Below are 19,181 nucleotides of genomic sequence, written 5' to 3' on the forward strand. Positions count from 1 at the left end.
ATTCCTTAATATTTATCAAAGTTGTCATTATGTAATTGCATGATTTTATGATTGCCCGAATAACTTACTACACTGTAAATTTTGTGGTTCTCCATTATTTTGCTGGGCCTGGCACTATGTCATTCATATATATATATATATATATATATATTCCTTAGCAGTGAAAATACACCTTATTCCAAACTCTATATGTATGTATGTACATATATATACAAAATTGTATATGTATTTCATGTATACATATATATGAAATAAATAATTACTGATGAATAGATGAATAATAACCAGATATTATTGGGACCATGTTAAATGGGACTATTTTTGTTTCTGAACTACACTTTAGAAATGTAAAGAGTATTCCCATATTTGTATTTTATTTTTAAAATTTAATTCCAGTATAGTTAACATAGTTTTTTTTTAATTTCTTATTTTATTTCAGCAGACTCCCCATATTTTAAAGGGCTGCGTGTCTGTGTAGGGCTTGGTAAGAGATGGTTCCTGGAAACTAGTTTTGTGACATTTCTAGACCACCAAGAATCTTAAGGTTATGTAAAGAAGGAAAGACTGAGAGGAAAGAAGTGCTATGTAGTGTGGTTGGAAGAATGCTTTCATTGATCTCAAGCTGAATGAAAAGAGAATTAGGAAAACCTGGAGAAGAATTCTCCGACTGGCAGGTGCAGTTGTGTGCAGATTGTACACTGCCCTCTAGCGGTGTCATTCTTATTACAGACGTCAGAGTTCCATATAGTAAAATGATTCTTAATCAAGTGGCAGTAATATTTTGTTCTAAGAAAATCAGTATATATTATGATACTTTTATGATAGACGGAAATATAATATCGTGGGTAAGTAGTACCTTTTTTTACTTTGCACAAAGGTGACATAGGGACTGGTGGTCGGCCTGAGTTTGATATTTATTGTCCAGATTTTGGAAGCTCTAAAGATTACGGTCTGTTTCACCAACAAAAATTTAAAGAGATTAACTGAATCTGGGCGCTACTTCAGAGTGGGGAAGGAAACTAGTTGGAATAAGAGGTATTTTCATGGCTAAAGAGCAAGAATTCATGTTTGTTTTGGGCCGTAAGTATCTTAAAAGAAATCAGGTCTTCTAGCTAGGACAAAGTGAACTTAATGGAGTCTGTGTGTACAGCTTATGACGGCCTAGTAACAAATCATCCCTAAATGTAGTAGTTTAAAATTTAGTTTAAAAATGTAGTTGAAATTTGTTTAGCTCACAAATCTGCAATCTTGACAGTGATCAAGAAGAAAACTCTCTCTGTTTCACTTGGTGAAAACTGGGGAGGCTTAAAGCCTGGGGGCAGAATCACATGGAGGCTCATTCACTCACTCCTCTGCCACCAGCATTGGGAAGACTCCAACCACTGGAAGCCAGAACAGCTGAGGCTCCTTAGGCTTCTCTATCGCTGTGTGAACCCTCTATGTGTACTTTCTAGCGTGGTAGCTTCAGGACAGCCAGTATTCTTACATCATCATGTCAGGGCTCTTAATAAGTGTGTCATGAGAGAGAAATGACTAAGCAGATGCGTATGACCTAGCCTTAAAAGACACATAGTATCACTTCTGCCATGTTTAACAGGGTGAAGGAATGATGAAGGTACACCTAATTTTAAGAGGAGGGAACATAGATCCTTCTTCTTCAGAGGAATGTGAATGTCACATTGTAGAAAGAGCATGTGGCATGGGATATTTATCAGTGTATTCAGTAAAATGAGCTTTAGGCAATGTCGGGGAGAATTCGAGTTTGGGAAGTCTCCCAAAAAAACCTGCTACAGAAGTGCCTCAAAGGAAAGGCAGCATTTGGGTACCTATCACATCAAGGACTTTAATGTCAGATTATGAAAACACCCCCATTTGTTCTTTTAACAGCCTGGAATTTCTCAATAAGATTCATCTTCTTTTTTTTTTAAATCCCTTATTTCCAGTTTTGCTAAATGTAACTCATTTCTTTACGTTAAATATTAATCATGATCAATACTACTTTGCCATTTTCACTAACTTCTCCAGGTATTCAACAGTGCATATCCAGTTTACTATAATATCTCTGAACGTTACTATATGCTCCTCCAATCTACCCCACATATTGATATGACTCTTTCAGTTTTTCCTAGCATCTTATGAAAATTTTCAAATATATATCAAAGCAAAGGATTATGCAGTAACACAAGTATGTCAATACCCAGATTTCTAACATATTGCTAATTCTATGTTTTCATATATCATCCATGCACAAATCTTATTTTTGTGATTCATATCAAAGTAAGTTGCATAGAGAAGTACACTTCATTCCTAAATAATTCAGAATGCATATCATTAACCAGCATTCAGTATTTGTGTTCAAAACTTTTCTAAGGTTAGATTATGCATACGTTTTAAATACAACATGTGACAGGCTTCTAATTCATTTTTTTAAATGCCATTTTTAGTATGTCTTTCCCCTTCCCAAGAAACCTCAATGGCTTTCTACTGTCTACCAAAAGAAGGCACCTCAAATCTTTTCTTAATATGACCAAATCAATTATCCAATTATTTTTTAAATCATTTCCCTTTCTTCCATAGGGTGAGTTTTACATAGTCTGTGATGGCCATTCACACTTCTGTGTGTGTCACACTGAAGACAATTTGGAGATGACAGTGGGGGTAGTCTGGCACATTAGATTTTGGATAAGTAACTTTTTGAGTATAACACCTAGGTTTAAAAATCCAGGTGCTGCCCCTAACTTGTTTTGAGAGTTAGGGTAAATTGCTTAATCTAAGATTTAAGATCAGAAAATCTTTAAATCGTAAACCTATCTAAAAAGGTTCCCCTCTGGGTTAGTGATAATAGATGTGTAGGACCAATTAGGATGCTTGACACATCGTAGGTACTTAAAAAAGGACACCTAGCAAATGCTCACTAATCCTGATTAATATTAATAAGACATACTAAAGGTTCCCCTCAGGAAGCTTAAAGCCCAATCTTGCATTGTACTAATAAAAAATAATTTTCAATATAAAATAATTTTCTACCTCAGATATAATATTATTTATTTATTTAATTAGCCAACATGTAGTATATCATTAGTTTCAGATGTAATGTTCAATAATTCATCATTATGTTAAAAAACATAATTTTACTATGTATCAAGTAGTAAGCAAAGCTTCTCTTCAGACAGAAAGACTTGTGTATAGAGTACATGTTGTTCTATTCCCCATTTGGATTCACATATGGGTGAATGAACATGTAGGGAATAAAGCAGGTGGAGAGATGGATGGATGGGGCACATTTCTGTTAATATTTTTCTTAAAATTTCCTTCAAGTACCCTGAGTATATATACTAACTAAACTATCTCTGTCATAAGGTCTGACTTTCTAAATACTACATCTCCTGGGTTAAATGTTGACCTCAGTGCTTACCACACAGATTTTCAATAAATTTGAGCTGTATTGTCATTGTATTTGTCTATTTAGGAGACAAAAGCAAGTCAAAGACTCAGGTGACATAATAAAAATGCTCTTTTATATAGTGTATGGTCATATAAATCTGTCATTAAAATTCACTGTAAAAAAACTATGCGTATTTTTTTTCAAATGAATTATTTGCAGAACCATTCAATAATTACTATTTTTACTACTTTCAGCCATCTACTTCTCTTCTCAGAACAGATGTTTTCACAAAACCAAATTCTTCCATTAGAAGTCTTTCCCAACCATGTAAAATTTATTCTTCAGCACACAGACTAGAGACCTGCAAATTTGTTAGCTTTCTGGTGTATATGTTTTGTCTAGTTTTTAGGATGGGCAGGCACAACAAGTAATCTTAGTATTCTGTTTATCTTACTTCAAACAAAATCATCTTGACATAGTAGAAATGCCAAGCTGAGGAATCAAATAGCACTTTACATGGGACAGTAATCATTTGGTTACCTAATAGCTTCTCAGGTTCAGTGTATGTTATAAGAGGTAAGAACCTATGCTTTTTTCACCTATCACAAAAAAAGAACAAAAGATACGTTTGCTGTGTACATAACTAAAATACCTAGTTTATTGTAGTTTTCCTTCTGGCGGACTGAAGGCCTACGGTGAACCAAAGAGTAATTAATTGTTTACTTTCATTTTTATTTATTTATTTATTTATTTATTTTTAAAGATTTTTTTTTATTTATTTGACAGAGAGAGATTACAAGGAGGCAGAGAAGCAGGCAGAGAGAGAGGAAGGGAAGCAGGATCCCCGCTGAGCAGAGAGTCCGATGCAGGGCTCGATCCCAGGACCCTGGAATCATGACCTGAGCCGAAGGCAGAGGCTTTAACCCACTGAGCCACCGAGGTGCCCCTCTACTTTCATTTTTAAAGGTAAAAATAAAAAAGTTACTATGTCTGAGAGTGTCGGTCTGTTGTGAGGGGAAGTATGATGTTTATGAGTTTATGGATATAAAGCTCCTGTCATTCATCTTTTCTTTAGTGGCAGCAAGAAAAATGTTTTCTTATAACTTTTCCCTTTCCTTACTTCAATACAAAGATGAGATGAAATGATGCAAGTGGTTATTGAATTTCATCTTAAACTGGTGCTATTTATATGTCACTATTCCTTCATAAAATTTTGATTGTAAATTTCAATGAAATGTGAATCAAATGAGGGAAAACATTACGTATCTCTGCAGTAATTAGTGGGATAGAGGTTTGACAATTACCCAGCTAATCTGATCAACAAAGACTGCCAAATTGGATAGTTTAAGTCTCAAAGTAGATTTATTTGGCCTAGTCAATCCAAATTGACTATGCACATTAATTACATTAACAGCACAGCTGCCAACATTCAATTCACTGTAGGATACATGGAAAGAGCTCAAAAATAGGGGATGATGAAGGACACTGAAAGGAAACAAATGGTAGCAAGTAACCAATTAAAATGGTGCTGGGAGAAGCAAAAAGAAACCCTAGGATTTAACTGTAACCGAACAAAAGAGAAAAAGAGCCAAGGCCATTAAAAAAAATTAAAAAGACAACTACTATCTAATAATACAAGAGATAACAGAAAAGGAGAGAAGCAATGAGAGATGTTGGTGTAATCCTATGGAAAACACACCACCTTTTGTGTAAGTAGGTTAAAGATGATCAAAAACTCTTGACTTCTTTGGTTTTCAATGATTTAAACAATTTTCTCTTATTTACTTGTAGTATTTGAACTACAGTATCTCCAATTTATTCACTGATCAAACTTTAGAATTGCTGGTACTAAATGTAGCTGGCACTAAATGTAGGAATGGGGAAACCTATACAGTTAAATTATTTCCTAAAATAAAATCATAGGTGAAAAATTCAAGGGTGCAACCATCAAACTACCATGTTAGATAATGTAAATTTAAAGAAATTTTGTATAGCTTATTGACGTTATAGATACTCAAAGAAACACCAATTTGGCTTCAGATAAATTTTTCTTGTATTAAATATTTAGTTGAGGAAATCCAGAGGGAAGAAGTTATGACTGCTTAGAGTATCAATAGACAGCATTCATTTCTCTTACTTATACCATCTTCTATCCCCAGCCCCCAATTTTCCACATTTCATGCTTAGTTAGACTTTAAATGTATGCTTTTATTTCTAATCTTTAATGTATCTCTAATCATCAGAGATTCATTACACTGAAATATATGAGTATCTGTAAAAATTAGAATTAAATTAAATGCAATCATCTTCATTTAAGACAAAAGTTTTTCATTGGAAAAGAAACTACCACTACAAAGTTGCTTTTTGTTCTGCTCACAGTTGATCAGTGGTGGGAGATGATTCTCATCCCAGCACCACAAAACCACACTTTATTTATTTCCATTCAGAATTATTATGGGAACCAAATACTGGCACACCTTTGTTTTATGATCTGGTCTGGAAAAACAAGTTCCCACATTACTACAGTATCACAGTCACAACAATTAAAGCTGTATCATTAATTCCTGGGGCTCATTCATGATCAATGGCTCCTAATCTTCAATATTTCTTGTTATGAAAATATTTCCTTAAGTCAAGCAAAGACGACCTGCCAGGAATCTGGATTTAAGAACTTGCAAATTGACATTTTAGGTAGTATTGCATCTGGTCCAGACTGGGATTACTTTTCTAGGTGTTTTGAAAACATCCAAGTAACATTCACTTATTCCTTTTCAGAGAGGACTTTAGCATCTTTTCTACAGCAGCAGTGTCTGATCAAATGCTCGGTGAGGATGGAAACATTCTATGTTGTACAATATGGCAAGCACTAACCATTTGTAACTATTGATCACTTGAATGTGGCCAGTGAAACTGTAGAGATTATTTTTAAATTTTATATAATTGCAAATAAGTTCAGTGTAGATAGGTAGAGAGCCGAGAAGAGAGTGAAGGAGTGAGGCACTTGCCTTGGGCTCATAATGTAAGAGAGCACCAAGAAATTCAGTAAGCAAGAGAAAAAACATTGAAAGCAAACTTTAAAAAAAAAAATAGTGCAAAAGACCTATGATGAACAAATATGAAAAGTTTCAATAAATACAAAACCAGTATTGTGGATTATTTCTTTTGCCTCTGGCTGCACATGGCCTAACATAGCACTGATCCTGTTTTTATTTAAAGTGTTGTTATTTTATTTATCATGGAGTTTTTGCAGGATATTTGATTCCTAAAGTATTGCATTCAAGTTTATCTTGATGCAGAGTTTTTTGGTACTCCTTTAAATTTTGTGTCTGTGCCTCATGCTTCACTTACTTCACCCTCATCCCAGTCCTACATGTGAGACAAGCCTAAACTGGAAGGCAACTGATGCAATCGAGCTGCTAACAAGTGGCTGGATGGTCTTCTCCATAAATGCTACTAATTCGGGGGACTGTACATCAGTCTCTGCTTCTGTCAAGTGAAGTATTCATTCAGTGGTAGAGTGCTTATTCACCCTGGGTAAGGAAGAGACCATGGTATAGTTGTTCACGCACAGCCTCCTTCTCTGACAACATGGCTCCTCTATTAGTGGGTCTTGGCTCAGGAATGGGAGAGGGCGGGGTCGGGGGCATGGCAGCGGAGAGACTCAGGACACAGACTGGCTGAAATCCACTTGGAAGAGATCCTTTCGACATGATTATTTAGTGCCTCTTCTGCAATAGATGCACCTTATTAAAGTGTGGTTTTAAACAATGCTCATGTGAGGAGGACACATGACATGATGAGCACAGGGTGTTAAACACAACTAAGGAATCATCGAAACGACACCGAAAACCCGAAAACAAATGGTGTACCATATGTTGGCTACATGAATTTAAATTAAAAAAAATAGGAAAAATTTCTCATGTGTTATATATATAGTGTCAAAGGCTACCACTTGACTTAGAAAAAAATCTCTGAAGAGCAAGACAGCTGGTGAATGCTATGAAAACATTCAAGAAGCTGGGGGAGGGTGGCTAGTATTGAGCATTTGCATGGGCTCCATTGTATCTACCATAAACACTCAGATGTTCTATCTATTTTGTGTGTACTGGTAACATGTTTACGCACTAGCCTGTCCAAGGATCTCTGCTATATATCCATCCATACATTCCATGTTAAGAGCATACGTTCTAAAGCTAACAACAACAACAACAACAACAATAACAACAACAGCAAAAAACAGTCTCTATTCATTCATTTGACATGTATTTACTGAGTGTATTCTACTTACTAGTCACTTTTCTAGGTGCTGAGGAAGCAGCATTGAATAAAGAAACAAAGTTCTTATTCTCTTTGGGCTTAAATTAGACAAATAGGAAAATATAAAAATTAAAGATTACAATAAAATCCTTAAAAATATAGCAGGAAAGGAGATATGTCCTCACTGACAAGATGGCGTCTAAGTAGATTATATAAAACAATGCAGGCAGCTGCTCATGCAGCTCTCCAAGGAATGAGCACTTTGAGCCGTAGGAGCGTGGAGGGCGAATGCCCCACAGCAAAACCTTTTGTTTGAGGAACAGCATCAGGTCAGTGTGTCTGGAGCTCAGTGACTCCAGTGGGAGAACGATAAGAAATACAATTAGAGAGATAGTCAGGGCTCCGTTAGGGCTCCTTGGCCAATGTAAGGATTTATGTTTTTACTCTGAGTGATATAGGAAACCACTGGAGGGTTTAAACAGTAGCAAGACACTATCTGATTTATAATCGCAAAGAATCATTTTGGCTGTTGTGGGAAAAATAGGCTTGAAAGGATATACGGGTGATTGTTTCTATCATGTCACCCTTTAATTTCTCAGGCTGTTCCCTGAAATAGAAACCTGTAGGTCAGGCAAATGACAGTAGACAATGGCAAATGCAACCAGGCAGGAGCTCTAATTGCAGCTACTGTGCCTTGTGTACTGTCATCATTAGAGCGGATCAGCACAGTGTGGTGTGGAGGTCTGTCATGTACTATGAAGCTCCTGGTCTAATGATGTGTTCTTTTTAATATTCATCACAAAGGAATCAAGGCTGGATCAAAGGCAGCTTGTGTTCACCTGATAGGGACATCAGTATACATTCCTGGCCCTGTCCCAGGGATTTGTCACAAGATCAACTGACAGTGGTCAAACATAAGATTAGTTTACTGTATGCTGGTATCATGTTAATCAGCTCTAATGAGCAGTTAAGGCCAATAATCTGAATGCCTTATTTGGACATGTGTGTTCTAGAGCACAGGAGAAAAATCCTACGAGCATACAGGAGAAGGCTTAATCAGTGAAAATTGTAGGGGTTCCGCTGTGTTGTGCATGTCAATACATTCCCTTCAGAGTGAAGGACAAATTTTGCAAGAAAGATCCAGTGTGCTTGGTAGGAGTGCTTGGGTTTTAGAGATGGCAAAGATCGCACTTTGCAATAATGCTTAAATCCTTTATCAGATGACTCAGAAGGCTACCAATGTTGAGATGGGTAAAGAATGAGAGAAGTTTCTGCAACAGTTTTGTCTTTAGTGTAAGTAACCTCGAAGCCAGAATCATAATAAGTAGTAAATCCTATAATATTAGAGGTACCATGGTAAATAAAAATATAGTGCGGGTTCTCCATCAAGCCCTGAATGGAAAATTGCCGTGAAAACCTTAGTGTTCTAGATCAAGGCCATCTCATTGCAGCAGAGTTCTCTTCATGGAAAGTAGCTCCTGGAATTTTACTTGGCTCTAGAAAGACCAAAGGCCTTACCTCCATGGCCATCAGCTGACCATGTGACTGGAGCTCTCCCTCATGAACTTGATAACACAAGTTATACTGTCTGGTAAGCAGAGCCACCACTCATTGAACAATTGGCCCTTGTCCGATATGAGGAGGGAGGGTTACTGCTACATGATGAAGAAGCAAGACATATTTTATTATTATTTTTTAAATTTTTTAATTTTTTATTAACATATAATGTATTATTAGCTCTAGGGGTACAGGTCTGTGAATCACCAGGTTTACACATTTTGCAGCACTCACCACAGCACATACCTTCCCCAATGTCCATAACCAAACCACCCTCTCCCTGCTCTCCCCCCACCCTGCCCCGCAACCCTCAGTTGCTTTTGTGAGATTAAGTCTCTTATGGTTTCTCTCTCTCCCAATCCTATCTTGTTTCATTTTTAACTTCCCTACCCCCCAAACTCCCCACTTTGCCTCTCAACTTCCTCATCTCAGGGAGATCATACGTTAATTGTCTTTCTCTGATTGACTTATTTTGCTAAGCATAATACCCTCTAGTTCTATCCACGTTGTCGCAAATGGCAAGATTTCATTTCTTTTGATGGCTGCATAGTATTTCATTGTGTATATATACTACCTCTTCTTTATCCATTCATCTGTTGATGGACATCTAGGTTCTTTCCATTGCTTGGCTATTGTGGACATTGCTGCTATAAATATTTGGGTGCACGTGTCCCTTTGGATCACTACATTTGTATCTTTAGGGTAAATACCCAGTAGTGTGATGAAGCAAGGCATATTTTAAAAGTTGGGGGATCCACTGCAGCATTTTTTTACTCATCCATGCCCTGGATTAACTTCAAGTGGTTGATTACAGCAACCACATCCCATTAAAAGCACAGCAATCAAGACTGAAGGTCAGAGACACTTCCCCAGCAAGCCACCTGGCCTGAGAGAACAGATCATTAAGAAGGAGGGATATTTGGAATGAGTGGTAGGAGAAGATGGTGGATTAGCTATGACTTTGGCAACTCCAAAGCAAGAGCCCGTTCTACTAATCCATGCCTTCCATTTTTTCCCTCAGAAATTATGACCAATCATGATCTATAAGTATCCGTGACAGGATGGAATGAGTTTATATGGATCTGAGCAGTGCAGCTGATGGGCCACAGCAGATACTCTCAGCATTCCATCAGAACCCAGCCTGGCCTCTTTCAGCTTATGGGCAGTTTTGTGCCTGATGTCTTGAAACTGTGATTCTCTCTTTGGAGAAATGCCCTCGGCTTCTTAGACAGTTATACCTGCATGTAATGGAGTCAAAATGCCTGGAAGATACCCTCTCTCAAGGAGTCCTTGAGCTAGTGAATTGGTAGTATTGGAAGATGAAAGTCCTGTTTTCTTGCCTCAGGTGGGAACAGCTTTCAGTTCATTTTATACTGCAAGGTTTCCTTGCAGGATCAGGGGAACTTTTCTTGACTTCCTCTTCTTCCCTGTCCTGCTTCTCCCACTCCTCTGATAGCTGCTCCTAAGTTTCTAGGGTTTCTCCATAGTAAAATATTTAAAAAATAAAATTTCATTTTAGAATATATTTCTTAGCAATCTGACCTAAGACAGATTCCTATTACACACTGACATGAAAGTTTAAGTAGGATATTTGGATCTGGAATTCACAGCAGACATCTGGGCAAGAAATATCTATTTGAGAGTTGTTGGCATATTGATTCTATATAGTCACAAGATTAAATGAGATGACCTAAGGAGTCAATGTATACAAAGGAAAAGCTTCAGGATATAAGGTTTCAGGTTTTCTTAATCTTCCACCATTCTTTTTACCAATTCAACTAAATTTATACTCATTTACTTAGGTTTGGTCTCGGGACAGACCTTGACTCAGGCTCTATGACAGTTCTCAAGTTAGTTTACCTCATTTCCAGTTGTTTCCCAAGTATACATCCCATTTTATCTATCAAACTTACCCACCAAAGGTATGTAGTCTGAGGGCATGACTGATTTACAGGCCCCCTGTATAAACAAACCAAAATGGCTATCTAAATAAGTGAGAACATTAAACACCTGTTCAGAGAGGCAAATGTATGGCTCAGGTTCAGCTGAAAGAATTCTCAATACATTTTCCATTTAGGGAATACTTTCACCTTAACCTTGGTGGAAAATACATTGAAATTTTAGAAAGGCAAATCTGGCAAAATATGGAGAGATAAAGATTTACAAAAGCAAAATCAAAGCATGTATTTGATTAAAAGAAAAGATCTATTTAAAATGCCATGACTTATATAATGACTTGTACACAATATATCCATAAAAAATATTTTTTGAATAAATTGAATTGACCCTGCCATGGATCTTCATTTACTGTAGAATAAACTAGGGTCCATGAACAAGAGAGGAGGAAGACTTAGGGATATTATTTTATATACTACATAACCATCTTTACCTAACATTCTCTATGATATTTCTAGGAAAAGACCAACAGAACAATTTCAATGAACCTTTCTCAAGTAAATGAAGTCTAGAGGATATAACAGGAAGTGATAGAAACTAACTGAAATATTTTGTTAATGTGGTGGCATTTGAGTTTCTCTTCATAAGTAGATTAGATTTTGTGAGCTGCTTCCCACATAGACCAAAAAGCCTCAGAGTGTTTTATTTAAAAGAAAATTCTAGATGTTGATTTGAATTGAAAGTATAAGGCTTTCTTTCCTTTTGACAGTTTGCTTTTGAATGATTTTTCTTGTGAAATATGTAATGTGCTGTTGCTAGTTGAATATAATGATTCCTCACCCTAGAAGAAATAAAAGAAAGGCCAAATTTGGCTAATTTTACATCTTGAGGAACCTATTTGGGCGCTGTGGGTGTGTTAAAAAGCAGCAACCAGCATTAATATCAAAAACAGCTTTTCAAAAAAACAAACAAAAGAAGTAAGTGTGGAAAAATTAATGCTGCTTTGTTCACACTGAAGATATTTTGACAATCTCACATACATTGCTTTAAACCTATACAGCTTCTCTGTAGCTTTTGACTCAGCTTTAACATATCTAATGCACACAAATCCTATTAGAATAAGAAAAAAAAGTCATAGGTCTGTCTTATATGTCCTAAAACAAACTAGAAAGATAAACTAAGAAAAAATTCTGGAATGGCCAGAAAACTGGAAATATAACATGCAAGGTATAATTACAATTAAATAACACAGGATAAAAAGATTCAGAGATAAAAAACCACGAGAACATTTTTAATGTTCATTAACAATTCAATATTTGTTATTTAACCCATCCTTGGATATTTCATATTCACAACTGCGGGATCATGTTTATACAATCCTGAAGAGCAAAAATCATGATGTTCAGTTTCATTCATATTTACTAAAAAAATCCTTGAGGATCTTGATGGGTTCTAAATCCATCCGTGTGTTATCAAGACAGCTGACACTTGCATGTTGTGACTAGAATATATCCTATTATTCAAAGTTCCATCTCAAAGGCCTCTAAAATGAGTTAAGTATCTTTCTCTTCATAATCCATGTTTTCCAGCTTCCACTTTTTGTGCTTTATATCCTTTTAAACAAATCAAGTCACACCCATTCTTTGAAGCCCTGTTTATATAACATTCTTCTAAGAAACCATCTCTGGATGCATCCTGTCTTCACCAAAGGGAAGTGATCATTCTCTCAACTGCCATAGCCTTCTGTCTACACTAATGTGGAAGGTAATGGTTCCCATGGCCACACCCAGTTTCAGTGATTTTTCTAGGAAGTTCATAGGACTAAGTTTATGGTCATAATCACGGCTACAATTTATTACAGTGAAAGGTTACAAAACAAAATTAGGAAAAGGAAAAGCCACATGGGATGAAGTCCAGAGGACTTAAAGAGACAAAGCATCCCGATTCTGCTTTGATTTTTTTTTCCTCCACCACTTTAAAAGTTAAGGATTTAAATATTGCTAGATTTTACCATTTCACACTCGGTAGGTTACATGGTCCTAATGAAAATTTTGTCACTTAATAATTCATGAAAAAGTAGTGAGGACTCAACGTGTTTAGCATTTGTGACTGTCATTCTGAGAATGAATAAAAGGAAAGTCATATTAGCTTAAAAAATAAACATGCACACAGCAATCTTTTTATCTCCATGGGTGTCTGGTAGTTGACTTTTTTGCTATTGTGCAACTAGATTATTTAAAAAGAGAGCTTTTCATTTCCCTCTGAATATAATGCATTTTTGTCATTAATTGTCTCCCACACAGGGATGCAATTAATACATATCAGAGCCTGGAAGAACTCACAGAATGGAAACTACACTCCTGACTTCTTTATTTCTCAAAGAAGTTAAAAAACTAAAAGTTATTAACAATCTGCCTTGTGCCAACCTCAAACATCAGCTTGGAAATGCAATATCACTGTACCTCTGGATCACGAGACAGTATCTGGCATGACAAAGGAATTGTGGGTATGTTTACAAGTGTCCAGGTCGGCATTAACATTCAAGTCTAGAAAGACGACAATGTTCTTCAGTTGCAGGCAAGGTTCTCCATGACACAACTAAGATGACAGACATTTTCAAGGAATTGTTTTAATTTACACCTACTTATGGAAGCTTCCAAGGGACTGATACCATCACCCTCGTGTCACAGCGGAGGCAACTCTATCTCAGGGAGGTTAAGTGACGGTCTCATGGTCACATAAGTAGTGACAGCACAGCAACAGACACTCAGATCCTCCTTCTCTAGAATTAGTCCTAGACCACATTGGCTCTCGAATATCCACAAAAGCACTTGAATTTGAATGTAATTATAAATGTTCAGTCCCATGTGCTGAGATGTGATTCTCTGTGGGTCTCTTGTATCTCTCTTCTGCACGTCTTGTCAGCAGATTCGTTGCCTGCTTTAGTCCTGGACTGTCTTTTTAAGGATGCTTTTATAAGGCATAGCATTGTAACAAAGAAATGTTGTCTCACAGAGCAATGGACAGGCATACTTCCTATCTGCTGAAAATAGAAGAGTTTCCTAAGTGTAGGGTTGCACTCCTATAACCAATCCACTGTGTTTGGAGGAGTCACCCGGCCATCCTGGCATCGTCTCCCAAGAACCAGCCTCAGGAAACCAGCTAAAGAAGATGCTGAAGCTCTGGCTATTGCTATTTATCCATGAATAATGAAGTTCTTTGTTTCTGAAAACAAAACAAAACAAAACACTTCCCTAACCTTGAAGTGGGTCTGTGTTCTACAGCGTCTGTAGTTGCCAACTATTTGGGGGGTTCTCTTGAAAAAAAATAATATAAAGTTACAAAATATATAAAATTAAGCTCAGGGCTGTGGGGGGGGTGCTGGCAAGTGAATGGCCCCACAGAACAAGTTCTAGTCATGGGAAATCCATCTTTGAATTACATTTTTGGAAGTCCATAGTTTTCTGATTCGACAAATGGCTCTAAGTGATTTCTCATTCCCTGAACACAGTCTGAACATTGCATTGTGTCTCATTTTAGAGAATAGCTTTTGATTTTTGATTTCCAGGCACTATAATAATCGAGTTATCTCTGCCATGCCATAATCTTTTTGACACTCTGGTGTTTTGCTTAAATTTATAGATGGTCTATGGAGTAGTTTGTTTTCTTCATCCATTGACTCTATAAAACAAATATGACTAAACTAATGTCTTAAGTTATTTCTAAAACTGGTCCTGGTTAATATGAGCATAGATGAGTCCAAAATTGTAGAAAAACTGAATTTATGGAAATTGTACCATGAGTGTTGATACAGTATCAAGTTGGGAATGTGACAGCTCCGTGATGTTTGAAGTAAGAGAAAAAAAAAAAAACATACTTTGCATGACATTCTAAAAGTAACAAATTATCTTTTGCATATATCACTGAAAAGGAAAAATGACGACTTATTTTGTTGTGTGAAATTGTGTCCTCGTATCACAGCAAAAGCTCAAAATAGTTAAAACTATTAACAAGTCATATTTGTGTACTGCTCACAGATAACAATTATAGGTTAAACATTGTAAAATATTTACTTGAACTCATAAGATACAGAAATCAATAAACAATTAAGTAATATAGTTTACCTACTTTTGAAATATTACTTGATCGACTTGCCGATCGCCCCGGGGATTTGTCATTCTGAAAAATGAAATTAGAGACACTGATTCAGAATATAAGAACAGTCTTTACTGTAGAGAAAAGAAAGCACAGCACAGGTCAACATCTAAATGCTAGCGTATTGTTCTGATTGATAGAAATACAAACTGCTTTTCAGAGTCCATAGTCTCTCATGGTTCACCTCCCCTTCCAATTTACCCAAAAGCACATACCCTCCCCAATGTCCATAACCCTAAAATCTGAGGGGTTTGAAGTGGCGGGGGGGTGGGAGGTTGGGGTACCAGGTGGTGGGTATTATAGAGGGCATAGCTTGCATGGAGCACTGGGTGTGGTGAAAAAATAATGAATACTGTTTTTCTGAAAATAAATAAATTGGAAAAAAAATAAAATTTAAAACTTCAAAATAAATTAAAAAAATGTATTGCCTTAGTTCTTGACTCTTAAAGGATTTCCAGCGCAGTAGAAAAGAAGCATGAGAAAACTTTTGAATAGATACATTTTTTAAAAAGCCTTATAATTTTAAGATAGAGAGAGACCTCAAAGAGTAGAACCCCCTCTTTTGAAGCCCAAAGACCTTCTTTTCCCAGCAATGGCAGCCTCATGCCCAAGCCGGGGCCAGCCTGAGGCCTTCTTTCTCATCCCTTCTGGCTGTTCTTTCTACTCCACCAGTTATCTGTTAGTGGATAACTGACCGACACATCAAAATGTATGTGTATCATACACTTTACATGTACCAAGAGATCACAGTACACCTTTCTTGTGTAGAGAAAATGTTGGAAGAACTGTTCCAGAAACCAAAAGTTTGTGAAGACTCTGAATTAATACTTCAGGATTCCTTTTTTTTGCAAGCTGATAGTTCATTTATTCTTACTGATAAATAATATTTCTTTTTTTTTAAATTAACATACAATGTATTATTTGTTTCAGGGGTACCCTAAAGATACAAACATAGTGATCTGAAGGGGCATATGCAGCTGAATATTTATAGCAGCAATGTCCACAATAGCCAAACTACAGAAAGAGCCCAGATGTCCCGCAACAGATGAATGGATAAAGAAGATGTGGTATATAAACGCTTTAGGATTCTTTTTAAAAACTTTCTGTACTAGAGCATCTGGACTCAGCGCCAAAGTGGACCTGTGGAGACAATCACGGAGCATCTTGACATAGGTCTTTTTTGAGAGTTAAGCCGTTCTAACAACCTGCGGGTCTGAAACTGCCCCGTGATGACTGCTCCAGACTGTGCCAGAAACACAGCGATGACAGGAGGTGGCAAACGTTATTGTGGAGAAATAGGAGATGCATTTACTGCAGGCTGTCACCATGTCATGCACAGGCTTGCAGATATTCCAGCTGAAGAGTATTTTTTCCTTTACATGCAACATCCATCTCACATAACCACTGACGTCACTGTGCAGCGTGGTATTACAGACCAAGATGAGTCACAACGATGCGATTAGTTACACCTCATAACAGGCCCATGATCCCGCTGGAGATTAATGTCTATGCTGCCTGCAGACATTTTTCCTTGATTAGCTTCCTCTGGTGTTGGAGAGAGGTACTTTTTTCCTGACATCTCAACTCCTCTTCTAGAGACTAGAAAACAAAACCAATCCATCTTCCCTTCTGAGTGAAATTTGGGATTTTGACACACTATTGTGTGAACAGAGGTAAATAAGTCACATAATATAATAGACTGGGGGGGGGGATTTTGTTATAGTGGTTGTTTTGTTATGTCTTCTGTATTTCCAAGGTATTCGAAAACACAGTTAAGGTATAGAACTGAAAGGTATTTCAGCAAGGACCCAGGAGCACTACAGAAATTTAATATGGCATCAGATTACTTAATTTTTCAAACCAAATAGCACTTTGTTTTGAGATAAAAACAAGGAGGATCAGGTTCGCTTCACAGTTGTGAATGAGTTCGACACGAAGTTATAGTAAGCAGCTATTTCCGACGCTCTTCACCAGCAACACCCACACTAAGGGGGAGGAAGCATTTTCTTGACTATGTAGTACTTCAAGATATCTTTTAACCTGAAACCCACTGGTTCTATTTTCTCCTACTAAAAGACTAGGCACTGCAAGAAAGAAAGGAGCTTAGGCGAAGGTTACTTTTTTTTTTTTTTCTTTGCCCTGGCTAAGTTCACTTTTGTTTCTATTCCAGTTACCGTATGGGACAGAGGGTGCACCCCACTGCTGTGTTGGCAGCATCGGAGAGGGAAAGCCTGACTCACAGCTTGCCCCATGGTAATGCACTGGCTCTGGCAAGAGTGTACTGTTTGAGAACCCAGAAGATTCCTCACTGTTTCCTCACCATAACATGGGAAGAAAATATCTTGGAGACTGTTGTTAGACTCAAATGAGCTGTGCATGAACACATTTTATAGCTTACAAGGTTATAATATTTCCATTACCATTCACAGATAGACGAAACACCCAAAAATCTCCCTCAAAATCACAATAATTGTCACAGGTTACGAGAGTCATAATTTAAACATAAAGAGCCCAGTTTCTCTGTCCCGCAATTCTGCTTCAATTGTGGATTAGATTATGACATAAAATTTAAGAATGAAAAACCAAACTTTTCTCTACCTAAGGGGATTAAGGAAGTTTGTCTGCCCTGCTTTTGAAGCAAAGCATCAGAAACACTTCTACTCTTGGAAAACTTCCAAGGCAATCTGTCTAATTTGCTGCTAATTAATCGGGTGGCTTGTCCCATTACTATTGCAATGACATATTCTTCTTTGTAGATTAGTCAAATATGGTTGTCATACCTCGTTATGATCAGCTTAAATTCTCTACCTTACGTTGAATAGAAGTTGTCTTAGAATCTAACATAAGTTAGTGGTACCCAAGGTGTAGTGTCCTTTTAGGTCACTGAGAGTTGGAACCCGCAAGAGTTTCAGACAGGTCTGCATGACAAGCATGGGATCATCAAGCAGATTGATTGATGCAGACTGATCTTAGCAGATTCATTTTAGCAGATCATTCACAGTATGCAGAAGGACAGACTTCTAATTTTATAAGTGCTTTTTAGAATTTTTAAGAGATTTCTGATTTTTATTTGATAGAAATATATCTGATACTGTTAGCTTTGTTTTGACATTATTATTCATACAATAACAATTGTTTTTAGAATTTGATCTTAGAAAACATGGTTGGATTTTTATTACCAGAAAGGAAAAATGATTACCGAATGAGAACATCATTACTAAATTGGTTTAAGATATTTTTAAATGTTATAATCCAAGGAAAATAACATAGCTCCTTTAAAAGACAATACTCTGTGTTAAAGAATAAGCAATATGGCTGGTCATGTATGTATCTATACATGACCACTCTGTATATTAGATCATTGATCAGAAAAGGGCAGTAAGGAAACCTGAAAGAGGTTTTTTATAGACCTGAAGGAAAATAACTAAATATTCCTGAGTGAAGAAACCAGAGTAAGATCCACACATTTCACTGATACAATGTTATTCTCTATTTATTTCCCTTGGTCCCCCTCACCTCCAGCCCTTCCTCCTGTCCAGGCTAAAACTCAAGAATATTTGAAAGAAGAAAAAGAAATGAGGCAGTTTTGAAGGTCATCTGAAGAAATTCTATGTAGAGAATGGGACTATTTTTGCTAAGGTAATTAAGTGTGTAATAGAAGAAAAGCCTTTGAAAACAATGGGGCTTATAAACAAACAAAATGCAGAGAAGTTAAATACTGCAATAAAAACTTGATTAATAGATACATATAAAACTCATGTCCACTAAATGAAAAATGTTGTTTATAATGTCTATGAAACATTTAAAATTGATTTACCCTCAAATAATACCTTAACAAAAAACTTCAATAGGGATTTAATAGGGCACTTCTTTTGATATTGAGACAATAAAATTAGAAATAAAAACTTGAAATGTGACTAATAAATCTTAA

The 19,181-nt window shown here is 36.6% G+C and overlaps 1 protein-coding gene across 2 annotated transcripts in view; it reads right to left on the reverse strand.

Annotated features, from left to right (window-relative positions):
- Nucleotides 1-19,181, reverse strand: part of MARCHF1 (membrane associated ring-CH-type finger 1) — a 338,074-nt gene that overhangs the window by 156,386 nt on the left and 162,507 nt on the right. For both annotated transcript variants that reach the window (XM_044224785.1, XM_044224786.1), the window contains exon 2: nt 15,224-15,274. In XM_044224785.1, the coding sequence (XP_044080720.1) occupies nt 15,224-15,274 (51 nt within the window). The remainder of the gene's footprint in view (nt 1-15,223; nt 15,275-19,181) is intronic.

Source organism: Neovison vison, chromosome 11 (genome assembly GCF_020171115.1).
Source record: "Neovison vison isolate M4711 chromosome 11, ASM_NN_V1, whole genome shotgun sequence".
Taxonomy (NCBI): Eukaryota; Metazoa; Chordata; class Mammalia; order Carnivora; family Mustelidae; genus Neogale; species Neogale vison.